We start from the raw sequence: 26,587 nt of genomic DNA, 5'->3' as shown, positions 1-26,587 counted from the left end.
CCACGAATTAGTTGCGCACTGCAAACGCGGCGAATGTGAAAGCACAATAGTGCGTGCTGCTCCGCATATCTACTGCAAAGGCATGACTGGTGCTTCTCCGCTCTCCTCCGCTGGCCTCCCTGCATTGTCTTTGGTCGATGATGATGATAATAATAATAATACCTTACATTTATATAGCGCTTTTCTGGACACTCAAAGCGCCTTACATATTGAAGGGGGATCTCCTCAACCACCACCAACCGATATTAAAGGTCCCGTTCTTCGTGATCCCATGTTTCAAACTTTAGTTAGTGTTTAATGTTGTTGTTAGAATATAAATAAAATCTGTAACATTTTTAAACTCAAAGTTCAATGCCAAGCGAGATATTTTATTTAACAGAAGTCGCCTACATCGAACGGCCAGTTTGGACTACATCCCTCTACTTCCTTCTTTAATGACGTCACTAAAACAGTTTTTTGACTAACCTCCGGCCACAGGAATACACAAAAAAGGGGGTGTGGTCTTGTTGCGCTCCCACGGAGAAGAGCAAGAGTTGCATTTGTAGAGTGTGTTTGTCGCCATGTTGTCGAAACGCTGTTATTTTCATCCCGCAGTCCAATCACCTTTGTTTGGCCTTCCCAGGGACGCTGTACTTGGAGATCAATGGTTACAATTTATGTTTAACTCGGTTCCCGAAAATTATAATCCACATGTAAAACTATGTGCATCACATTTTGCTGAGGACAGCTTCCTCAATCTCAATCAGTTTAATGCCGGATTCGCACAAAGATTATTCTTGAAAAATGGAGCAGTTCCCTCTTTGTCTGGAGAAGGCGTTGTTTATGGACCACAACCGGTAAGCTAAGCTGCTGTCGAATCACAACACAGGAACCGCTGGCACAATCAGAACTCGTTACGTATTTCTGAAGGAGGGGCTTCATAGAACAAGGAAGTCATCAGCCCGTTTTTATGACAGTGGAAATAGCGGTATACAGATAAGTAAATTATGTGAAAAATACTGTGTTTTTTTACACGCGAAACATGAACACATGTTATATTGCACACTTTAAACACAATCACAGCTTCAAAAAAACACGAAAAATGGGACCTTTAACCAAAGTTTGATTTCAACAAAAATAATATCCAAAGCTTAAAGCCTAAATTATTATTAGGACCCCCACTTTGGGAACCACTGAAATATTTTATTATTTGCCTACTATTATTACAATATATGAGAAATAGCTGCATACATGCCTTTATCTTTTGCATGTTTCCTCTCTTCCTTTTTATTTATTTAGGGGGCACCTAAATTTGCCTCCGGTGGCTTAGACCATTTTTCTTACTATAATTTATTATTGATTTAGAATTTGTCCCGCTCTCCCTACAAACGTCACCTCATCCCTTCTTCTCGTATACTTTTTGAGTGAGAGTTCTTCTCCAGGCGCACACTCCGAATCCTCCCGACCTGGTTAATTGACCCGCACAGTGACATGATATCATTGACGTTACGTGCAAATTTGAGCGTTAAAACCTTGACTGCGCAATCTTTTTTTTTTTTCTTGCACTGGTGTCCCGTGCCACTTCCAGCAAGATGCCGCCCTAGGCCGTTGCCCATGATGCCCATGCCTAAATCTGCCACTGGTTTTAAGGAAAAAGCTACTCAGCTAAGTAAATCTGGCTGCCTTGACAGTTTCTAGAGCATCCATATTTCAACCCAATGCCAAAAAAAACAGACCGGCCCACCGGAAATTCTCCCGGTGCTCCCAATTAGCCAACCCGGGCCTAACTTATATATACATGTATATGCTTATTTTAAGAGATTTGTTAACCTTGTCATGAATGTCTTTAGGAATTCTCTCTATGATGTAATTTCATGTTTTGTGCATTGGTTGCACTGCATGACTTGGCAGACATTTTGTATTTTTTAAAAATATATTTGTAATACATTTTAACAAAGAAAAAAAAATTATGAAAATGTATTTAAATATAAAAATATTTCTTTTAATGGTATTCTTATTGTTTTATCTATTATGATAGCGGAACGATTATAACTTCCAGACATTTTTGACTTATAAAAAAATATATATTTTAGATTTAAAGGGGTCATATATTGCCACTTTTACAATACATAAAATAAGTCCTTGATGTCCCCAGAGTGTGTATGTTAAGTTTTAGCTCAAAATACCCCACAGATCATTTTTTATGGCATGTTAAATTTGTCACTTTTTGAGGGTGTATGGTTAGTTATGTCACTAACCCGGGAAGAAGCTTGTTGTAGTCCTTAAACAGAGAATTCTTAAAAAAAAAAAAAAAACTCCCTTTTACTTTGAACTTTGAGCGTCTTAAATTTGCAGATGTTTTTTATGCTCTAATGGCAACATTACACGCTAACCAAAGTTAAAAAAGTGAAATCATAATTTTTATAATGTTTATAATCATAATTTTTAACCCCTTTTAAAAAAACAGATTTTTTTTTTTTTTTTTACATGTTCAACATGTGAGAGATGTATTGTATTTAAGTCCTTGTATGTATGAATTGCATTTCCAGTATATTTTTAAATACATTAACTGAGCATCATGTCATTGACCCTTCTATTGTATGATTTGTAAAACGTTTTATTACTGGTAATTCTTTGGTTATTCACACTATACAATATGTGCCATTAATGACACCAGAAATAGGAAATAGTGGAACTGTGACTGTTGAACAGAGATCTTAACGCTACAGTATAAAAGTGTCTTTAAAGTGATTTTGAGGAAGATGTGCATTATACTCTAAGGAAATCCATGCAAAGGTTCAAACATGCAAAATACCTTTATCATGCTTTGCTTTTCTCAGCCAGGCTTGAATGAATTCACACGACAAAAGTGGTTTGTAAAACAACTGTTTTTACTGTTTTCTTATAGCTGTGTTGTTCTTGAATGCCAACAGTTTTAATTACAGATGAGAAGAGCAGCGGTGTGTGTGGCGTTGACTGTATACAGTTCTCTCACCACAGATGTCTAATTGTGCACTCTCGCACTTTTGCCAATTGTGCAAAATTTTCTTCTGATCATCTGAATTAGCATATAAAGTAAACTAGTTTTTTTAGTGAAAGATGCAGATGAGATTAGAACATGGTGCTGACCTTGACTTTTTGCATCAAATTGGGATGTTACAGATAATAAACATGGAAATAAGATCATTACTCATGGTTACATTTAGCATTGTTACCAAATCTTAGTATAAAAATGTTTTAATGTTGCTAAAAATAATAAAAATTACATTTCCAGAAAATGACTTGATTTGAAATTGAAATTCGCCTCTTTGCCTTTCTGTAGATCTGAAGAGGGAAGCGAGCATTTGTCACATGCTGAAACATCCTCACATAGTGGAGCTTCTGGAGACCTACAGCTCTGATGGGATGCTCTACATGGTGTTTGAGTTGTAAGTCCTTCATTCTGAGCAAAACTGCACTTGGGTTATTATTCCATTCATTCTTTATTCACATAAACTCCCAAATGCAGTCAAACATTTTGAATTTAAATGTTGGATTTATAGCATTGGGAAACATTGACAAGGTTAACACATATGTACTCATATACTGTTCACAAGAAACCCAAATGCAGTGCTGTGTTTTTGTTTATTTGAACACTTAAAATAAACACATCCGTCCAACACATCCGTCTGGTTTAGTGTGTGAAAGTTGCAGTGTCTTGAAGGTTATTTAGAAACATTTTATAAGGTTTGGTCAGTGTACTCTAAAAAGCATCTCGAAACAAGGCATGAACATGCTGTTCTCTATCCAGAAGAATCTGTTGCTCTCTCAGCAGTTTTGTGGACTAGAGTGAGCTTTTTAATTCCTCAAATGCTAAATGCTCGTATGCTTATCTGAAGTGCAGAGCTTTTCTCAAAGAACTTTCATGCAGTGTGAGTTCTTATCTGGAGAAGCGCAGCTGCCTCTCAAAGAATTTTTCTTTAAAGGCCTTAGAGGCCTGAGTCGACACAAAAGTAAGAGCTTCCAGAGCTCTGCTGCCCCCTGGAAACAACACCATCATGGTTTTGGTGTTAAAGCATTGGAAAGAATTTTCAGAAGTGTTCATTTCTGAAATTGGCCATAATTGGCTCAGTCCACAACTTACAGTTCAGTTTGTCCTCACAGATAATGGGCTAGTCTGGTTTTGCCTTTAGATGCAAATTCACACTTGAGACAAGTCTGCCCACATTTAAGTTGCGAAATTGCAACACGACAGTTTTTGAACTCAATCTTGATGTTTAATATATAGAGCTATTGTGGAATTTTTGACAAATGAGATTTCAGTATTGGCAGGGTCACAGACAAAATTGATTTTTCACTAGTATCTTATAGATTTGTATTTATTTCCTGTAAAGTTAAAACATAGATTGACCTAACTGATAGTGCCAGTATTTGACTTTACTTTGCTGATAAGTTTCCTGTCTTGTTCTGTCTTTCAGTATGGATGGAGCAGATCTCTGCTTTGAGATTGTGAAGAGAGCAGATGCTGGTTTTGTTTACAGTGAGGCAGTAGCCAGGTAAACAGCTCTAAGGACAGTTTCATCCATTTCCTGTTCTTGTGCTCTTCTTAAGCCCCGGGTATACTTCACTTTCCGCGCCCGGACGCGTCATGAACGCAGTCACGTCCGCGTGTCTTTCAAAGTATACTACTCCACGGATGTGCGCGGATGACCGCGTTTGTCACATGCGCAGTACAGCTTTTTTCTATGCTCTACCAGACATCGGAGAGCAGCACTGAGTCGTGTCATCAACGTGACATTCACTGGGCATGATCGGAGAAGAAAAGAAGTGCATCCTTTCCCATATTTTACTTATCCCCCTCCATGAATTTGCCGCCCTAAACACGTCTGTACTCTTTCAAACATGAATTATACAAATGTGGTTACTTTCTAATCTCTTTGCACAAACGCTGGCCAAGTTCACTGTCCATTGTCGTGTTTTTAAACCGGTGTTTTCACACTCTTCTTTGACGGCTGAACACTGTGCTCAATACTGTGCGTATTGCCACCTAGTGGACTCTTCTATACTGCTTGCGCATGCGCTGTTGCATGCGGACTGTCCACGCGGTCTTGAAATTTGGCCCTCCTCATGACGAAAATTACGTCATGCGGACGGTGCACGAACGTGGACGGCCAAAGTATACCTGGGGCTTTAAAGACGTAGACTGAGATCTCCTATGTTAAAACGGATAGTTTCCCAAAAAAGAAAATTCTGTCATCATTTACTCACAAACCTTGTTCCCACTTTCATTCCATTCAGTTTAATATGGGTTTCTCTCCTTCCCACCATCCCCTCTCTTCTCTATTCCTTTAGTCACTACATGAGACAGATCTTAGAGGCGTTGCGGTACTGCCACGACAACAACATCATTCACCGGGATGTGAAGGTAAGCTCAGTGGTTTCTTAGTGCTTCAGATGACTAGCAAACCCCTGTTTACACACTGACATGTCTTTAGGTTTTCACACTTTTGCAGCTTCCCCCCCCTTGATTTTAAAGAGGTGTCATTTAAAAAGCCCAAAATAACACACTGTCATAAACTGTCTAAAGGGTTGTTCTCTTTTCTCATAAACAGTCTGCAGCTGTCAACAGGAGTAAATTAAACACAAAACTAATATAGGATAATGACGATAAATTGCTTAAGATCCAAATGCAGTGCAGTCATGATTCATAGCCTATAGATGAAAACACAAAGATCAACCAATGCTCACAGATTCTTAGGAAAAAAGATTCAAAAGTGCTGTTGTGTTAATGAAAGCTGTTATAAAGTCAGTACATTTGGTTTATACTGAAGAAATATACATGTTTTTTTAACAACTTTATTCTCAATATTTGGATTTGGCAGACATGAAACAGGCTATTGAATACAAACCTCAAAGATATAATAATACTTTTGAAAGCTAAGAAATGTGACATATAACATTAAACGTTAAACATGAAAATAAAATGCCCTACTACATTTATTTTTACTGCTCAAAATATGTTTTCCTACATAATAATATTGGGTATTGATCAGTCTTAATCACTGGTGTAATTACTGTGTTCAGAATTAATGCAAAGACAAATTTTAGTAAACTTTAGACAGAATGTAGTATAAGTATTGGCTTTATATGTGTGATTTGTAAGATAAATTCAGAATGTGATGCCTCAGAGAAATACAAATCTCCCATCACCAGCTGCAGGGCAATCAGATCTTATTAGAACAGAGATGATCTTGATGGCTGAGGTCAGTGTAACATAATTTTCGTCAAATCCTTGTTGTCTCTTAATCTACAATGCCGTAATTCTACAGAAGGCGGAGTCTTCATATATTATTTGGAAACGGAATGTTTCTTCTCCACGCAGAGCACTTCTTGGTCACTTTCAGCTTAGTTTTTAGAATGTGCCAAAGAAACCGGTCTCTGCTGAGCATTTGCTGACCTGTGAAGACTGCAAAGTTTTCAGGGTTTTTTTAAATAATCTTGCTCATAGATTAACATTCCTCTTTATGAATTGCTTTGAATGTTTAGCATATGCACCATTGATATGGCGCTACACCAAGCAAGTGGTTTTCTTTTAACGTTCTGATTTTTTTAAATACAGTTTGCTTAAGATTTGGCAAAATGCTTCATGGAGCTAGCTATCTTGCTGAGATTAGATTGACAGCGCAAAAGCAAAATAGGCAACTATAATCTAGCTCTTATATAGGAGTGATGATGCAGACTTTGAAGCTCCTGAGAGACTTTAATATTTATTGTCTGTAAAGCAATGGCTTTTAATGCTGCTTCCATCAGAAACATTGATGGATGCCTAGTCCATCATGCATCATTAGATATGTCATATGTGCTGCAAATAAGTAAAGGCACTGTTTTCAAGCACACATAATCTGTTTGCGCATCTCATGGGAAGCCTATCACACCACAGTTACCCTAATGCAAATGGAAACAGGAAACTGGTATATGTAAAGTAACAAAAAATAAACAAGTTGTCTTGTATGGGCACAGTGTGTAATGGTAACATGTTTCAATAACAAAATGGAATGTGGATACAGTCATTAAAAGTTAATGTGACATGCTGTAAATGTGTTGTCATTTAATCACCCTGATTTCTTTCCAAACCTATATGACTTACTTTCTTTAAGTTGTGATGAAATGAAAGTAGCGACAGATCTTTTCTTCTGTATCATGATGTAAACCCGAGTGAAACTGCGAGAAAAATGTAGGGCAGGAGCTTTGTTCAATGCATTGGTTGCTGATTGAATGGAGGACAGATCTGAATGCAAGTTTGTAGTCGATTATAAGAAAAAGATGGTGTTTAATTGGACTAAATGATTGGATTAGTCCGGTCTTGTCTAATTTGTAGTCTCTTTTCAAAATATCTGGGGATTATATAGGAACTTCAACTTGTAATATTACTTGTTTGCATTGGGTTACACTGTGTGCCTGCCCACATATCCTCTATTATAAAGCATTTCTCAGCACTGTGTAATTCTATACAAGAGTTCTCACAGCTTCAGGTCCATACTGAAGAACAATGGACATGCTGAAGTAATCCAGTTGAAGAGATGCACATTAACTTCCGCTTTCTTATTGGTGTGTGCGGCCATTTGTTCAGCTGTGAGGGAACATCGTTCACAATGAGACTCCTATATAAATACCTCATTCATTCATTCATTCATTCATAACTGTACATTAGACTTCGATGTCTGGCTGTCATTTGAGCTAGCATGTAATCTTAACAGGCTAAGCGCATGCTTACGAAACATCTTGTCCAGCAAGAAGTACATGATGGGGTCTGTGCTACATCGCAGAGATGCTAAACAGAGGAGGATGCTCTTTATCTCCACGTACATGGACATTGGATGGCAAGCATCTGTTGTTGGTGATGTAGACAAAGACTGCTCATTGACAATATTAATAAAGATGGCTTTATAGATGTGATGCGGCAGGAGACAGACCACCAGCACGACCTTAATGACAACAATATTCCGAAACACTCTTGCATAGACTCGCTGCCTGTCAGAGATGACCGCGTTTCTCTTGGACCTCCAGATGTGCCTGATCACTGCCATGTAGGTGCTTAAGACCAGCAGGAAGAAGACGAAGAACAATGAAACGGCCACTAGAGCGAAGATGTGAGATCCTTGCCCTCCAACCTCCACTGCTGCACTGTAGCACACTTCATATCCATTACCGTCCTCCACACTTCCAGTCTCCCTGATCGAGTACAGCACCACAAAGGATGTGACTGCTATGGCCACAATAGCCCAGGTGATTAGGCACAGTGCATAGGCCAATTTTGCTTGCCGTTTTCGACAAAGGAAGGCTCCGGGTAGAACTTTGAGCCACCGGCTTGGGCGGTCAGCATGGGAATGTTGAATTAGTGAGGCAAAGCGACTGAGTGCCACCCAGCTCAGTATTATCACGCCAAAGCAGATGTTGACATGGATCACTGGAGTTAGACCATTTATTGCCATTCGGCACATGGTGTTGTGTTTGTTCCATGTGGTCCCAAGCGAGTAATATGCAGCCTGGAATGGCATGGTGAGGCAGAGCAAAAAGTTTGAGATCCCTAGATTTATCAGGTAGATGTGCGTGGACGTTTTGATGGCGATCTTGCGCATGAACACCCATAGAGAAATAGCATTCCCAGGCAGGCCAGTGAGAGACATGATGGTGTAGATAACGGGCAGAACTACACTTGTAGTGGATGTTTGGCACAGGTAAGAAATATTGTGTGAGCTGTTTGCCATTGAGCTCTCAGAAAAATAGTTTCCCAGTAGCTGAGGAAGAAAAAAATTAAATAGTTGTATCATTACGAAAAATTTAATAGTTGTGCTATTTACTAAAGAGAGTTAAAATTAATTATAACCTTTGCTTCCTATCTTTTGTATTTACAGAAGCAACATTGGGTGTCACTTGCATTCCTGTAAATATTCTACCCAATTGCAGAAGCTGTTGAACCACTTTCACAATATGTCAACTTTTTTGTTAACCTTAACACCATAGCAAACATAGGGTAACAGAAGGACAGAAACTATATGTGTGTGTGTGTGTGTGTGTGTGTGTGTGTGTGTGTGTGTGTGTGTGTGTGTGTGTGTGTGTGTGTGTGTGTGTGTGTGTGTGTGTGTTGGCAGTCATTCTATAGTCATTAGTTCATAGTTATAGGCAGCAGTGAGGTGTGCATGAATTTTACAGCATTTCACACCAGCCACATTTACCCACAAAATAGGTGTTGAAATTTTATATAATTCAGTATCTTTGTCTCAATATTTGAGCTGTAAACTTATTAAAATTAAAAACTCATTAAAAACACATTGCTTTTACTATACAGTTTTGGTGTCCTATGGACACCACCTAATGGACATAGTAAAACTGAGGCTCAAATAATTCATGTTAATTGACTATGCTAAATAGATTATTAGAAACATTTCTTTTTAAATTATTAACGGAAAAAAATACAACAAATAAACAGTCAAACATTTTACATGTTTATTTCTAAATTACTTGTTTGTGTAGCAGTATTAAGGTAAGAATATAATGCATACTGTAAGCAATATAATACACTTACCCCTCTATATATGCAGCCACTGAAGTGTTTAACAGACATCTGTGAACTGCTTTGTTTTGACCACCTCCCTAGACTGTCTAAAGGAAGTGACGCCTGAGGTAAACTCAGTTCTCTTTTGCAAGGTTTCTCTCACAGAGACACTTGCCTTTGATTATAGAACTTCTGCTGTAAGTCTGTAAAAGATGCTTTTTTATTATTTAATTATTGCTTTACAAAGTAGCTCAGGGATTTAAATTATTGTAGAATTGTTAAAAACTATTTGCATAACATACAGGAAAACTTAGGGTAGTATTTGGACAAGACATTTTGGTATCATCTGAACCTTTTGTACAACTTCTAGTTGATATGTAGGTTTTTAACTGTCATACAGTGTATCTGCTATGGTAGTGTTTTTAACCTAAGAGGAAATGCTACTGCCAGTTGCCTTGTTACTGAAATACCGGTCAAGGATTTTTAACCCCGAAAGACCCACATATAGAAAAAAAATATATATTTTTTTTCTTCACATTTTGTATGCTGTTGTAGGGGGCATCTAAAGCAAAAATAAATGCATTTTTACATTTTTGACATTTTAGTAGGTTTTTATGGAAATGTTGTAATATTGCAAAGTTGGGCCTGTGGGGTAGCAGAATTTCAGTGACTGTCTGAACACTTGTAGAGAACATCTAAGAGTTCATTTGCAGGGTGAACTGCTTATGTAGCCCAATAACAATGGCATATATATTTATACGCTAATAATCACACAATAATGATAACCAGACCAATCATATTTTTATGAAAAATTATTTATTATACAAATATGCTCATATTGTATTTACAAAGCCTGATAAACTGAATGAAAACGTTGGTATTGTGGTATATGTTTTCAGTTATGGAACTTCTATATTGTTGTTCATGGATGCTCCTTTCTTTTGAAAACTGTACTCTTTGCTATTATCTGTCAGAGCCGTGATCATGTCTTCTGACACAAACCTTCGGAAGTAGAGTGGTGTATGGAAGGAGATGGCATTATAAGTGAAATCCTTACCAGGAAAATCAGTTTCGAGTTTCGATAAAATCTTTTCTTAGCCAGTGATACCTGTCACGGGGCATGGTCTGTGTTCTTGAATAGCTTAGTTTTGTTGGCGCAATGTCCATAATCATCAAGAGTTAAAAAAAAAAAATTAATTCACAAGTATCTCCACATTCATCTTCATCAGTTGTATCTCAATCATCAGTTGAGTCTCATCTCAAAGTCACTGTTCCCATTTTGATGGCATAAATTACACCATACGCATTGTAGATAAGACGTTCCTGTCTGGTAGCATTCTGAAATGTGGAAAAAAAAGATTATTTCCAGGCTTATTAATCTCAATGAAAATCAGTCTCAACCATACTTATACATTTCAAAGTATTAACCATTCCAACAGTCTGTCTAGCTTATTGTGCTCTATTTATCATGCTAATAGCATGTGTACCCCCCACATTCCAGAACATTATCACCTGGCCCTCATGCAGCAAGTAGTTGTTTGGGTAAACAAGCAAAGCCCATAAAAGATAACAGGACCAGTTAAGTATATTTTATAAATAATAAGATACAGATAGTTTCAAATACTGCTACACAAATACCCTACTTTGAAATTCTGAAAAAAAATAAAATAATTAAATAAAAATAAAACTTTTTTTGGAAGAGTTGTAATGATTGCCTTTTTCCAGTGAGATGGAACTGCATGAGAGTCAACAGACCTTTTAAAGACAGGGACCCGAGCTGGTGTAAGTTCCTCTGCACATGTCTTCTAAAGAAAGGCTGAGACATCATCAGGGCCTGTTGCCTTATTACTTACTCTTTTAAAAAGTCCTATGACTTCCCTGGGATTAATGTCTATCCTTGGAACATCATCATTTGTTATGGGATTAATGACACTGTCCTGTTCTAGAGTGAAATCATGTCAATCAAACCTGATGTAAAAGTTATTCAAATAATTTGCCATAATGTTCTCATCTATTGTGTGCAGTGGTTTTCTGGTAGAAGTCATATTTGTAATGGATTTCATGGTATCCAAGTTTCTTTGTATTATTTGCACACAAGTTCTTCTCTATATATATTTTAAATTTTTTTAGCTCTGTTAATTTTTAGTTTCAACTCCCTCTGTGCTGATCTTAGTTGCACTTGATCTTTATTCCTGAAGGCACGCCTCTTGTGCTTAATACCGTCCTTGATGTCCTTAGTAATATAGGACTTGTTGTTAGGTTTTTTTTTTTTTCCTTTGGGGTATCACAGCATCCACACAGAAGTTAATATAAGCTGTAATGACTTCTGTGGATTTATTTAAATCTGACTTGTGTAAAATGTCCCAGTCTGTGCTCAAGTGACACCCTTTTAAGATTTCAATACTGTCAGTGGACCAAGCTTTAACAGTTTTAACAAGAGGTTTGCTCCTCTTAAGGGCTGTACGATAAATGGGAATAAGCTGAACTGTGTTATGGTCAGAACTGGACAGTGGTGGTTTAACTGTATGCATTCTAAATGTTTCCATAGCATTTATCAAGAATTTCTGGCCCACTGAAGAGTGTTGGAACGTGCAGCATTATTCATTGTGCTGATGTAATTTCAACTGAAACGGGAAGACAGGGCTATATATCGAACAATATAGCCAATAGCGTTTCCTTCTAAGCTCTAACCGTTTCTCCTCATAATGTCATTGATATCGCTTATATACAGCATTCTGTGCAGAATTAAAATGGGTCTGATACCTTTTGTGGTCTGTGCTGACTCTCGCATATGATCCGCTCTGTGCTCTCCTGTCTATGGACCGGAGCAGACTGCTCGCATTGCAGCGGTTCATGTGACACTAACGTGAAAACGGACTTCATTCGTGTTAAAAGAAAGCATATTTACACTGTCTGAGTCGTTCCCTATTCTCTATGTAGTGCACTATGTGCCATTCACCATGTAGAAACTAGTAAATGTGTGAGCAAATGACCAATTTCAGCTGAGGCTTCAGCGTCTGTAAGAGTGTAGGAGGAGGCGGAACTTCAGATTCTAGAGAGCATTTGATTGAACTGAAGATTTGACGAGAAACTGAAGTGCAATGTGATGTCATGAAAATCCGTGATCCATTTTAGCGGAAGTGAGAGACTGTAAGTTTTGAGTGCTTATATCTCCTAAATGCGAATTTTGCCATTGTTTTGGAACACACCAGCTTATTCATAACCTTAAGGCTAACATATTCATGCTAAAAGCTAAAATATTAAATTTTGATTTCAGGGGGAATATACTGTTTAATATACTGTTCAATGTACTGTTCAGATCCAGGTAAGGTCATTTCTAATTTATAGTGATTGAAATCCCCCAAAATGAGCATGGGAGCATCTGGTGTACGTTGTAGCTGTCTGTGTTCACAATCAGCCACTTGGGCTGCAGCTCTCCCTGTTTCTCCAACTGGGGGCACGTAAACAAACACATCACAATGTTCCCAAACTCCTTCTGAAGGAAGAATGGCCTGAGACTCGAGCATAATAGCTCAAGATCCTGATTACAGATAGTCTCATATGTGGTATATTGCCTGCAACATATGAGAGATGGTAGTCAGAAACGGTAGTGCAAATAAGTCACAGTGACAGTAGTGCAAGTGGTAGTTTAAATAAACATATTTATGAAATAGACATTCTCAACTATATTTCTTGTATGTAAAAGAAATAAAACAAACAGTAAAAATACAGAAATAATACACATCTAGAGAAGAAGTGGCAGAGCACCAATAGCGTGCGTCTCAGTCAGCTCCCTATAGGGGAGTATAGTTCAGTAGTCAGGGCACTGATTAGGGAGTCGGCCACATTCATTTACATGGTATACTGATACACGACCTAGGAAGCTAGGGAGCTGTTTAAGGTTTGCAGGTTGTGTGAGTTTATGTCCTGATAAACAGACCCTTTTACAAAATCTACCATTTAAAAGCATCGCAGGGTTGAACAATAGAACTTATTAGTTGTGTAAATGGTGGTCTTAAAGAGAAAAAAACATGTACAGGTATATTTTAGTAGAGCTTAAACTGATGTTGTAATATTACAACACTGAGCCTTACAGTGTAAATGGTCTCCTCACGCCTCCTTGAGGTTGAATAGACACATTGCAGTTGAAGGACTATTCAAAACAAGTGTTAAAATCCCATTGATACTTATATTTATTTGTTTTATGGATGCATTTTGACCATGCAAAGTATATATTGTGTGGCTAAAATATTTACTATTATTACTATAAATTAAACCATGCAAAAGCACTCAGCAGAATATTAACATTGCTTCAGCCTTACTTAAATAATAGTTGTCACTGATACAGAGAAGGTTGCTCCACAGTAGACAACAAGGACTTATTATGTATACTGTAAAAAAGTGAGGAGGTACCACTGTAACATTTAAATTGGTCATAAGTTTTTTTTTTTTTTTTTCTGTCTACCAAGTAAGGTTGTGAATGTGATAACAGCTCCCTGAGGTTAGCATGTTTCAGAGTTTGCTGAATGCATCACACAGGAAATGCAAAGCTGCAAACCAAATTTTTCAAAACTGTGTTGGTTGCTTGCTTAATTCAGTTGAATTTTTCTTCAGTTCTTGGCTTATTTCAGTTTTATTTTTCTCAGATTCTTCAATGTTTTCAGTCAAATGTATAGTATGTATCTGAGGTGTTTCCAGGCTCTTGGAGGTTTCACGTTTGGGTTTGGCCCTGGTGTTGCGATTTGCCCGACAGCAGCGCAAACGAAACACCAGCTGGAGGATGGGATGCAGGCAACAGCTGAGAGCTGCAATGAAGATGGTGCCTGTTTTTATCCTGAACCTTTCCTGACAGTTTTTATTCTCTGATTTTAATAAGATGATCCTTTGCACGTGGTAGGGTAGGAAACACAGTACAAACATTATGACCGAGGCCAGGATCTTCCTGCGAACCTTTAGACTTCCTCCGGGTCCAAATCGACCTCCCCTCACCTTCTGCAGATGGAAGACCAGCAGGCTATAGCTGACCACCATCAAGCCCAAAATGAAGAAGAATGCTGACACACCTACACAGTGGATGGTTTTGAACTGATCTTGATAGATAATGTTACTGTTGACAACTTGGTCAAAGCAGGTCCCATTGATTTGTCGGCCCAGTTTAAGCCCCATGCTAGTGCCGACAACTGTGGTCACAACCGACCAGGTAAAAAAGCAAAGGATCCAACTAGGCAGAGTATGTTTAAAGATCTGAAAGAAAGCGTAGCTTGGTTTTACCACTGTGACATAGCGATTGATGCTGGTCCACAAAAGGAAGCTCATGTTGCAATAGAGGTTAATGTAGAAGCAAGAAAAATTGATCAGCTCTACTACATTGCAGGCTGGAGTTCCAGATAGCCATTTGGTGTTCTCTTTGTAGTAGGCTATTCTGAAGAAAAAACTGCTGCACATCAGCAGGTCTGACACGATTAAGTTCAAAGTGAAGATGGCAGTGGGTGTCCTCTCTGATCTCCAAAGATCGACCAAGACTATTCCATTGGTTGGAAGGCCCAGGGCAGCCAAACAGAGATAGAGCCAAGGCAAGATGGTTTGGTGGATTTCTTCAGGAAGTATCATGCATGTGCTACAGAAATAGAGAGAGAAGGAAATGAAAACATCTCTGGATGAAATGAGCAATCCGACTCAGCTTTCCTTTTACTCAATCTGTGTGTGTGTATATATACATTAAAAATCTAGTTACCTGTGGAATATCCCACTTACACTATGGCCATTTGCCAGCATTGACAACTTAAAGCTATTATTGATGTTTGCAGTGCAATATTTCTCTAGAAGGGTAAAAATGACGGCTATCGTCAGTTATGGCTCTAGCATTCTGCTCACTTTAAATCAGGCACAGATAAAGTAGTGAGTATGATTACATTTACTTGAATGAATGAATTATAGCATTTATTTGAATTAATTATCGAGAGAGAGAGAGAGATGCGTGTGTGAATTACTTGCATTTGTGCAGCGTCTCTCTATTTACCGACCAATTTCACAATTAACCGCGATTTCACAATTAACCGCGATTGTTTCTGTTGCATGGAACTGTTAAAACTTGCACAAAATGAAAACAAAGTTATACTAGCAGTGCGCCAGCTTAAAGTGCCATGCTTATCAGATATATGGAGGTTATTACTCTACATGCTAGATTAATTATGGCAGAGGGACCAAACAGCGAAGCTTTATTTCCACCAAATAACCCCACCACTGTTTTTAACCGTTCTGTAATTTTCACTAACATTTCATGGCCCCCACAATATTTTGTTGTATGAATATCTGAACATGCAGTATTTCAAAAGAAAGAACAGAGCCTCTGCTTTTAAACAACAACAAAAAATTAATGTATATGTAAAACACAGATTGAGTAACGTTAGATCGAGTCCATCAACACCCCCAAAGCTTCACAGTCCTATAGCTGGTCCTGGGTCAACATTTCATTCAGTAACGTTAGGCAGTTTTGATTTATATGCTGATGAGTGCTGTATTATTTGGTTACTGTATAATTTCTGTTTCAGAAGGCAGCAATAAATAACACTTTAAAGAGTGTTCATGTGATTTTATACATTAGTAGTGTTGTGAAATTATTCAATGCATAAAAATTGTGATAATTGTGAAACCGTGAATATTGACTATAATCATACCAACAAAATCTATAATCGTTGCATCCCTAGCTTTGAGTTTAATTATTTCAAAACCAGCGATGTCATCCTGTCGTAGCTTAGACATATAAAAGAGCGATTATTTAGCAAAGCTGTTTTATTAAAAAAAAAAAAAACCTGCGGGACAGCATTGATAAGTTTCTTTGCTCCTGAATGTATCTGTGTGTGCACAGCACAATATTTGATGTCTGTGTGCATGTGTGTGTGCGCGCTTTAGTGAAAACAGTGCATTAATATAGAACTGTGATTAAACAGTTTTATCGCACACCTTCCAGCCAGTCAGAATAGAGTATTCAGACAGACCATGGTATAATACACTGTTAATCAAAATTTTTACATTTTTAATGTTTTTTAAAGAAGTCTCTTTTATTCTGCATTTATTTTATTGGAAATACATTAAAACAGTAATATTGTGAAATGTTATCATAACTTAAAAACTTTTCTATTTTAAAATACTATATATTAAAATGTAATTTATTCCTGTGATGGCAAAGCAGAATTTTCAGCTACCATTACTGAAGTCTAGAATGACTCCAGATCATTGTAATATGCTGATTTGGTGCTCAAGAAACATTTCTGCTTATTATCAATGTTGAAAACAGTTGTGCTGCTTAATATTTTTGTGCAAACCATGATACGCTACCATTAAAAATGTGGGGTAAGTAAAAAAAAAAATAAAAAAAAACTTTCATTCAGCAAGGATGCATTAAAGTGACTCACTGATCAAAGTATCAGTAAAGACATTTACAGTAATGTTACAAAACTGTTCTATTTCAAACAAATGCAGGTCTTTTGAGCTTTCCTTTTAAAAAATCTGAAAAAAGTTAAACATTAAAAAATCCTAATGATGCCATACTTTGGACCTATAATGTGTGTATACATATACACACACAGTACCATATTTAACCCAAATATAAACAGTATATAATACAACATATATATATATATATATATATATATATATATATATATATATATATATATATATAAAATATTTATATATTAGTGCCCTCCATAAGTATTGGAACAGTAAAGACAAAATTGCTTTGTTAGCTGTGGTGTCAAGACATAAATATGATTAAAAGATTAATATGAAGCAGAAGTACATATGAAGCAGAAGTACAGAATGTCACATTTTATTATTGGCTGTTTCAACAAAATAATGTTTTACCAAGTAAGAAGTACAGAACTTTTAGAGTTTTATCCCTATGCCTAATGTGAGCATAAGTATTGGGACAGTTTTTCTCAGTGGTCTTAAACTACCGGCCCGTGGGCCATTTACATATATATTTCAACATACTTTTGATGTTCATTCATGTTTTTCGAGATATAACTTGTATTGAAGAGGAAAAAAAGACTTGCGCTCCGAGCTGCCGAAAAAACTGAGGCATTACAGCGATCTGACACATCACATTTAAGAGCGTCAAAACGGCCTTTATTGTTTGAAAACTGAAACTTTAATTCTTATCAGAAGTAATAAAGCACAAAGCTTTTTGCGATTATTGGATGGGAGGCGCTACAAATAATATTTGATGTACGACAAAAAAATACAGACCTGGCAACCCTGGCTTGAACTAATAAATAAATGTGACTTGACATGACATTGGTGCATCTCTACTTATATTTTTTTAAGTATGGCAAATATATTTTAGTTATGAAATTTGAAGTAAATGAGAAATAATGCAAAGGAAAGTCATTTTTCAGAAATGTTGCGTTTTCTTGTGCTTGAATGTTAAAATGGCCCTCCTATGAGGTGTCAATCACAGCAACGGCCCCCAGCCAATTTGAGTTTGAGACCCCTGCTTTAACTTAAAGCAAAAATAAATATGTAAAAGCTAATATTTAATTGTAAATCCCTTGCAAGCAATCACAGGAGAGTCTGTGACCCATAGACATCACCAGACTCTTGGTTTCACACTTTGAAATGCTTTTCCAGGTCTTTAATGTTCAACAGTTGCTTGTTTTGGGGAGTTTCTCCTCTTCAGCTGGTGAAATGCTTGTTCAATGGGATTTAAATCTGGAGATTGACTTGGAATGTCCAATTTGGAATGTCCTGAAAAAGATAGAAACCACTGACAAGCTTAAACAACCGACAACGACCAGGTGAGCTGACAAGATCAACAGCTGCTAATGATAGACAAATGACAAGGACTATGAAACAAACTCTAAAATAACTGTCAGTAAAATCACCAGCAACCTCCAGAAAGCTGGGGTGATGGCCTCTCAATCTGCTGTTCGCAGGAGACTTCACCGACAGAATTACACACAGCAAAATCAAACATCTGATCAGTATTAAAAATAGGAAAGCCAATTAGACTTTGCAAAAACACACAGAGATGAGACAGTTGAGTTTTAGAACAGAGTTTTATGAACAGATGAGACAAAGATTAACCTTTATCAAAGTGGGGGAAAAAAAAGAAACTGCAAATGATCCAAGGCATACAACCTCATCTGGAAAGCATGGTAGAGGTAGTGTCATGTCATGAGCATGCATGTCCGCATCTGGAACAGGCTCACTCATCTTTATTGATGACTTATTCGATGATGGCAGCAGAAGAATTAATTCAGAAGTGTACAAAAGAATCTTGCCTGCCATCAAGAAAATGCCACCAGACTCACTGGGAAGTGCTTCATATGGCAACAGGACAATGACCCAAAACACTAGTACTGCCAACTCAATCAAGGAGGTTATTATGGTAAAGAAATGTTGGGTCTTGGATTGGCCAAATCTACAGATTTAAATCCTATTGAACAAGCATTTCACCAGCTGAAGAGGAGACTAAGGCAGAAACTCCCCAAAACAAGTAACTGTTGAAAATGGTTGTATTAAAGGGTGTAAACAGATATGTATAGGCTGCACATCATTGAAAACACTAAAGGTACTCATTAATGTTATTTATAAGTCAAAAATTTTTATTTTTGCATTTTTCAGAGTGATTTCTGTCTTCCGGTTTGAAAAGCTGAGTCGGAGCAACATCACAAAATTGTAATCATGTACTTTCGGCCCAAGTATGGGCATGGTCGAACATGCTGACGTAGACCATTTCGAGCAATTCTCAACATACATTCATGACATAAAGCTCATATAATCCAATCACTGCGCTGTAGTATGCATAAGATTATAATTGTGGTATTATGCATGAGGAAGTATCACTTCTCTCACCTCTGTCTCTTGTCATTCAGAGACATATCGTTGATGTTTGTTTCCTCAGTGCTACAACACAATGTGTTTTCCTGAGACGTGACCAGAGCAGACATTTGTGTGCATTTGGATTGTTTTGCTGTAATCTACCAGCACAAATGAAAAATGTTCGTGTGAGATCGCATTACAGCGGAGAATTCAAGTGACACAAAAGTGCAGCTCATTCACCTCTGCCTGCTCTAGCTGCGTTCAAATAGGCTATGTTTCCTTCAGCACAGCAGCACGTTTTGTTTGTATTTTGCCCTAAATGCGGTCAGAACTGGAGTTTGAATACGAACACATAAAAAATAAGATTTTTTATGATATGCACACGTGGAGCGCGCATATGATTGGTTTCAACGCGGAGCTCCACGATGAGTTTAATAACACTAGCCACGTGGCTCATAGCTCATACAGAATAAAGTATCCGTGTTTAAAGTTTTTATTTCACACATTCTCCTGCACCAAACATGAACCACCACAGTGTATGAACACATATTTCTTCAAGTCTTCTTCAAATGAATTATATGTGCAAACTGGACACTGATACAGTGGTGTAGCCAATCTGAACGTGACGACATGAATATTCTAATAGACAAAAGACTGATTCTGAGACTGCAGTGCTCGTAAATGTAATCAAAGTAGCCTATTATTAGCCCTATTAAATATTCTTTCACATTTCTCCCTTGTGCTTGGGAGTTTGTTGTCATTTTCTCCGTGCTCATATATTAATATTCATTATTCTGTATAATGAGTGTGTTCTATGTCTATGCTTCATTGGTTGTTCTCTACCCTCATCTCCCCCTCTACACTCCCAATTTTCCAGAGCTTTACACGCCCATTTGTACAGAGGTTTTGCAGCTCAGTGGGGTTTTATGACCCTTTAAAGGCCTGGAAAAGCATTTTGAGGTGTGAAACCAGGAGTCTGGTGATGTCTGTCAGTGACAGACTTATTCCTTTGATTGCTTGCAAGGGATTTACAATTAAATATTAGCTTTTACTAGTGACGAGACAAGACACATGATTGAGTTCACGAGGACTAGACGAGATGAGATTTTTACACACTATTTTTAAAAAAACCTCAAAGATGAAATACATGATTAGAAAAATAATCTGCAGGTGTATGTTTTAACTAATCATCTTGTAATGAATGTTATTTCAGTTCTACTTTCTGAGTATGAATTATCATATGCAGTAAAAGACAACAATATTCAAGCACTGCAAAACGTTTTGCCACAAACTCAACTGACTGGCTTCTCTCCTGTAAGATATCTCTTAAGACATTACTGTACAAGATTTATGAGCTTCTACAACTTTTGACCTCCTAACTGAACTCCTTTCTACAAATTGATCATAGAAATAAAAACATTATAAATAAAAATGGTAAAACTTTACAATAAGGTCACATTTATTAACATTAATGTATTAACCGACATCAGCTAACAATGAGCAATATATTTGCTACAGTGTTTATTCATCTTTGTTAATGTTAAACAAAAATAGTCATTTATAGTTAGTTCATGATAGTTCACAGTGCATTAACTAATGTTAACAAATACAACTTTTGATTTTAACAACGTATTAGTAATGTATTATTAGAAATTAACATTAACTAAGATTAATAAATGGTGTAGAAGTATTGTTCTTCCTTAGTTCATGTAAATTTAACTAACGTTAACTAATGAAACCTTATTGTAAAATGTTAGCATAAAAATAAATATGTTTTCTTTTAGTCTTATTAAGTGCAAACAATAAGTGCAACAATAATCAAAGCATTCTCTCAATATTCAAAGTGTAAATAGAGACCAAATTTTTCTTCAATCATGATACAGAGCTGAGAGATGCATGCATCAGGCGGGGTATTGACATCTCGTTTGAATACGCGCTCGCGTTTACTTTCACTTTCGCAATCACGCGTACTCTGTGAATATGGAGCAGCGGCGACTGTTATCCAACTGAATTAAATGGTTTCTATTTGTATAAAAAGCTAAACAACAGTGGAGGCATAATGTAAATGTAGCAGTGGCATATTCTTTCCTAATTTTACCCTCATACTATCACAAGACTGCTTTTCACCTCGACGAGACATCTTGTCACGTTTTAATCTGCGAGATCTGGAATCTTGCACTAAAGTAATCTTGTGGCCAGTTGGTTGAAATTTTGCAAAAAAGTTAGAGTTCTAAGAAAATGTCTAGAAACCCTTGTTTGCAGATGTTACTGGTTTGGTACTCTGTTATCAATGCAAGGAAATTCATTTTGGTACCCACAATAATGATGTCCTGCTATCTACCTGAACAACTTAAGTTAATTGTCTGTACAACTGTACTTTTACAGTACTTGTAAAACTAAAGACCATTTTCTTTTCCTGTGTAGCACATGGTTGAACAACAAGGTTTGACTTTGGTCATGTTTGATTCCTTTTTAAATTAATGATATTGATTTATTTTTGTAATAATTTGGTCATGTTTAGCCACAGAATACTTTTTTACTTTTAGTGATCAATAGCTAAACATTTTGTCCCACAATGAATTATTCTGAAACTACTGACCTGCTTTGTTGTTGAGTTTGTTAAAAATAAATAAATAAATAAAAAATAAGATTGGGAATACACCAACTAACCTGCAAACCCACACCGTTAGATACGCAAAACTTACACTGAAAGAACATAAAGATAGATTATTATTGTTGAGACTGCAGTTTTAACACTCCATTGAGTAATGATGCAAATCAGTGTACAGTACCTTTGATTGTTGTCTGAATCATTTACTCCTGAGGGATGCATTGCTATGCCACCTTGCACAAATATGATGCTTATTCCTTTGCTTGTCGTTGTCCGATACTCATGTTCATAATGTTTTACTCCTAGAATCTTGTGTGAGTGTAAGCAGTTTGTGGTTGGGGTGTGCTGTTCAAATTTGCTTCACATAGAAACTATTTGGTTCTCTTCCGACCACATCCTGGAAGCAGATCTTGTGTGGCAAATTTGCACCAAAAGTCAATAACTTTTTCCCTTTTAATTTGTGATATAGTAGCATAATTTTAATCAAATCATTAATATTAATAAATATATAAATATAATAAGACTGTGACATAACGATTAATCTTTTTGTGCAAGCATTTCAGTATTTTTATGTTCACAGTGAATAACCCCTTTTTAATGATCACCTTTTTTTCAGCACATATGAAGACACCTTTATGTGAAGTCGTTCCCTCCCTTCCTTATTGTGTTACCTTATTCTTCTCTCAAGAATGAGAAGGTGTTTTACCACTAGGGGGCACCCAAAGTTCTGTGCTCGCCTTTCTGCCTGTTAACTCCTGTTGAATTTCTCATGATATGGTCTAATATATATATATATATATATATATATATATATATATATATATATATATATATATATATATATATATATACTATGCTTGTATTATTAGGTTATTAGGTGTCACCTGTCTTAACACACTATACCCAGTGGATACAGTTATCATAGAACAAATGATCCCAGCTGTTATTACAGTACATAAAATATGTCTTTGTTCATAGAAAAGGGCAGAAACTATCATGTATTCACGTGAGAAATTTTAGAGCCCACTGCTTATAGACACCTGTAAATAAGAAAAGCATTAAATAGACATTACAAAAAGTAGCTTTAGAAAGAAATACTTTATTTGATACAATCTGTTACACAAACTTTTATGCTTTAACAGCCATTATTTTTTTCAGATGCTCTATCTGAATTGGTATTAAAGGTGCAGTGTATAAATTTTAGCGGCATTTAGCGTTGAGATTGAGAATTGATCAGTCCACCACTCACCCCTCCCTTTCGATGCACATATATAGAAGCTACGGTGGCCGACACAAGACAAAGACACAGCAGAGAGTAGCCAGACAAGCAATGAGGTTTCTTCTTGCTTCTATCAAAAAACAGCCTCTGCTTCTAATAAACGACTCTGCTTCATATTCAACGTATGCAAGCTGCCTCTAAAAACACCAACGAAGAACAACAACAACGTAGTGACAAAACGCACTCTGTAGAGCAGTTTGTCCGTTTAGGGCTACTGTAGAAACATGCCGGCGCAAAATGGCAACTTAACATGTTAAGGGGACCTGATGTGTATGTAGATAGAAATGGTTCATTCTAAGGTAAAAAAAAAAAAAAAAAAAAAGTAAATAAATCCTCCTAAAATGTATACACTGCACCTTTAAGATCTATTTACAGACCTAGACAGTTTGGTTACCAACATTCGCAAAAGAAATTGTCATACAGGTTTGAAACTTTGTGAGGGTGAGTAAATGTAAATAGACAGAATTTTCATTTTTGGGCAAACTTTCCCCAAAATATGAAATTATATTTTTTTTTATGAAATGATACTTTAAATAATAAAATTAAAACTGCCAGTAGATGGCAGTAAATGTGTAAATCAGTAAGTGATTGAGTCATTGATTCATTCATTCGATTCATTCAAACAGCTGATTTTTTTTTATTTTTTTTTTATTAATGGGCCATCAAATCATTGGTTCACCCGATTGATTCACTCAAACGTGGATTAAATCAGAAACGAAACACCGCTGTGTGTTACTCAAAGAAGCACAACAGTTCTGCTCTGGTTGTATTGGTAATATTTTCCTTGACAAAATTGAGCAAAAACAAACAATATTTTGTCTAAAATGCAAGACAATTTTAACTTCTTATTTATTAAATCGCATAAAAACAATTTCACATTTGCACTCATTCTATTCGGGACAAAAACAGCAAGTGTTACTATGTTAACTATTTTTGATCTGTTTTTGTAGAATACAATAAAATACATTTTATAAAAAAAACAGTAGTGGTTTTGAAGATTAATAAAAGGTAATCCACATATATACTCCACACTGTTCACAACATTAAATTCCCACAGGTCCTTGAAATCCTTAAAAGTTTGTGAATTTGAAAAAAAAAATATTCAAGGCCCTGGAAAGTTTTTGAAAATAAACAAACATAGATGCATGTCCTTAAAAGTGCTTGGATTTATTTTGTGCAAGAAGTTTTCTGGGAAAAAAATCCATACTATTCCCTCCGGTCCACTAATATGTTATTTTGGCAACACTTTGTCGCCTATGCATACTAGCTTTCTTGATTTACGTTAGTTACGTGCATTTACGCGTTATGTTAAGTGTTTCCCACATGTGTTACTTGTATGTTGCCACAACATTCACACATGCACGAAACTACTACGATGGTACCTCAATGTTTCACAGATGTAAACACATGAGGCAAGAAAAACTTAAAAGCATAATCATATATTTTAAAACTTCTGGTTACATGCTCTTTTCAATAAAATTCATGCAAAAGTGCAGATCATTTTAGAATACAGTATAGGATGTACCGAATATTCTTCAGTTTAATGCAAAACAGAAATATGAAAAATAGAATATCAGATCTCTGTCATATTGCCAAAAATTAATGGCAAAAAAAAAGAGAAGCTTTTTTGCATAGTTGTGTTAGGCACATGAAAACTGTAACATTGTATCTTACATGGTAACACGATGTAACCTTGCTCTCACTTGAAATGTGTCCCCACATTAAGTCCTTGAATTTGAGGGTATTGGGCCTGGAAAGTCCTTGAAAAGTTCTTGATTTTGAAGTTAACCAAGGTGTGGGAACCCTGTCTGAACTAGATTTCCTTTTACTTTGCTGTGCCTTTGGACATGGTTTATATGTTTAATGAACTCATTGGACCGTCTTTGTTGTTTTCGATGTTCTGACGTCCTGAGTGTCTGTCATAGGCACAACTACACTGATTTTTTGCTGTTCTTGTGGAGTCTCACTAGAACTTATCAGTCCTCTTGTGGTTTGCTGACAGAAGCCATTACAGATGATTTTCACCATCACTTTGCGAATAGAACTACACAACAAAAAGTACATGACTGGATCCAGACAGCTATTAAGGGCAGATAGTAGCAGAACTACTTCATTGGTTTTATCCAACAGATTTATCCTATCGCAAGAAGTGTCATTTGCCATCTGTGACATGATATAGAAAATCCTCACAGAGTGGTAGGGCACAAAACATATTGTGAAGAGGAAGAGTACAAAGAAGGATTTCCATGCTGTTTTGTTGTACTTGCCTGCATTTGGGAAATCTGGTTTCTTTCTGGAGGCTGTAAGGAGCTTCATTCCGATCCTTCCATAGGAGATTACCAATGCACCATAGACCACCCAAAAAATACCAACAATGGCAAAGTTGAAATAGGCTTTCCATTTGGATTTATCCAGTTTTTTGTACTGGAAACACTGTTGGGATTCACCAGTCTCTGGATTCTGGACAATAAATGCCATAACTGCAGCAAATGATGTAGTCCAGATAACACAGCATAGAAGCACACTCCACCGGCTCTGCAGAAACAACCGCCTACAGGATGCCCTCTGAAATTTCAAGTAACGGTCTACGCTTATGAAACCCAGTAAGACTATACTAATGTACATGTTCATGTAAAAGATGTTACCCACTATCCTGCACATTAATGATGGCAACACCCACTGGTCATGGTTGGAGTGGTACACCACTCGGAAAGGCAGGCAGATCACAAGAAGTAAGTCAGCCAGAGCCAAGTTAATGAGGAAAATGCGAACAGAGTTTTTCTTTGTATGTACTCGCAGAAAGACCCAAAGAGCCAGCAGGTTCCCAGGCAACCCAAACAGAAAGAAGAGTGCATACAAAACAGCCAGCGGAACCTGCAAGCTGGTGTTGTCCATCTGGCAGTTACTCATCATTGCATTTGTATACGTCAAACCTTAGAAAGAGAAGAAGATGTCATTATATTACTAACTAAGACATTTTTAAGTTAGCATTGAACTAAATGTCTGGAGAGCAACTTGCCATGTCGCTGAGCAATGTCTCTGTCTAATCTCTCTTCAGAACTGTCTTTGCCAACTTCCTTTTTTAGTAGCTCTTTTTTAGTTTATCAGTAAACTCTTACCGCAGAGCACAGCTGTACACCAATCAGTATTAACACTAAAAGTGTGTGGGTGATTTTAAAGGGGAAGAGCGTGTCTCGAAACCACATTTCAACTCCACTTCAGCTCTTGTGATCACCAGATCAGTTGAAACAATATTAAATCATTTTTATATATTTAATCGTGATTATATTAGCTTATTTTTGGCTGATATTCCACTTGTTGAGCTTTGATGAAAATTGAACATACAAAGACTACAAAC

The 26,587-nt window shown here is 36.8% G+C and overlaps 4 protein-coding genes across 18 annotated transcripts in view; 1 reads left to right on the top strand and 3 right to left on the bottom strand.

The window, feature by feature from the left end:
* caska (calcium/calmodulin-dependent serine protein kinase a) overlaps positions 1–26,587 on the top strand; it is a 183,786-nt gene that overhangs the window by 122,191 nt on the left and 35,008 nt on the right. For all 15 annotated transcript variants that reach the window (XM_067410303.1, XM_067410301.1, XM_067410293.1 and 12 more), the window contains exons 3-5: positions 3,302–3,407; positions 4,437–4,514; positions 5,311–5,383. In XM_067410303.1, the coding sequence (XP_067266404.1) occupies positions 3,302–3,407; positions 4,437–4,514; positions 5,311–5,383 (257 nt within the window). The remainder of the gene's footprint in view (positions 1–3,301; positions 3,408–4,436; positions 4,515–5,310; positions 5,384–26,587) is intronic.
* On the bottom strand, positions 5,401–9,612 carry LOC137036257 (probable G-protein coupled receptor 82). Its single transcript, XM_067410307.1, has 2 exons — positions 9,545–9,612; positions 5,401–8,756 (listed from the first exon to the last, which is right to left on the bottom strand). Exons 1-2 carry the CDS (start codon positions 9,581–9,583, stop codon positions 7,653–7,655), a joined length of 1,143 nt encoding a protein of 380 aa, XP_067266408.1. The 5' UTR covers positions 9,584–9,612; the 3' UTR covers positions 5,401–7,652.
* On the bottom strand, positions 13,426–22,242 carry gpr82 (G protein-coupled receptor 82). The gene is made up of 2 exons (XM_067410309.1): positions 22,132–22,242; positions 13,426–15,131 (listed from the first exon to the last, which is right to left on the bottom strand). Exons 1-2 carry the CDS (start codon positions 22,170–22,172, stop codon positions 14,081–14,083), a joined length of 1,092 nt encoding a protein of 363 aa, XP_067266410.1. The 5' UTR covers positions 22,173–22,242; the 3' UTR covers positions 13,426–14,080.
* On the bottom strand, positions 23,149–26,156 carry LOC137036259 (probable G-protein coupled receptor 34). The gene has a single exon (XM_067410310.1). It carries the CDS (start codon positions 26,140–26,142, stop codon positions 25,099–25,101), a length of 1,044 nt encoding a protein of 347 aa, XP_067266411.1. The 5' UTR covers positions 26,143–26,156; the 3' UTR covers positions 23,149–25,098.

Source organism: Chanodichthys erythropterus, chromosome 14 (genome assembly GCF_024489055.1).
Source record: "Chanodichthys erythropterus isolate Z2021 chromosome 14, ASM2448905v1, whole genome shotgun sequence".
NCBI lineage: Eukaryota > Metazoa > Chordata > Actinopteri > Cypriniformes > Xenocyprididae > Chanodichthys > Chanodichthys erythropterus.
This window is presented reverse-complemented; position numbering and strand designations above follow the sequence as displayed.

Excerpts from the sequence above, each read along its gene's own strand:
- LOC137036257 (XM_067410307.1), bottom strand. The coding sequence starts at position 9,583 with ATGTCTGTTAAACACTTCAGTGGCTGCATATATAGAGGG. Across the intron at positions 8,757-9,544 it reads GTGGCTGCATATATAGAGGG|CTACTGGGAAACTATTTTTC; the intron begins GTAAGTGTATTA and ends TTTCTTCCTCAG.
- gpr82 (XM_067410309.1), bottom strand. The coding sequence starts at position 22,172 with ATGCATCCCTCAGGAGTAAATGATTCAGACAACAATCAAAG. Across the intron at positions 15,132-22,131 it reads GATTCAGACAACAATCAAAG|CACATGCATGATACTTCCTG; the intron begins GTACTGTACACT and ends CTATTTCTGTAG.
- LOC137036259 (XM_067410310.1), bottom strand. The coding sequence starts at position 26,142 with ATGATGAGTAACTGCCAGATGGACAACACCAGCTTGCAGGTTCCGCTG.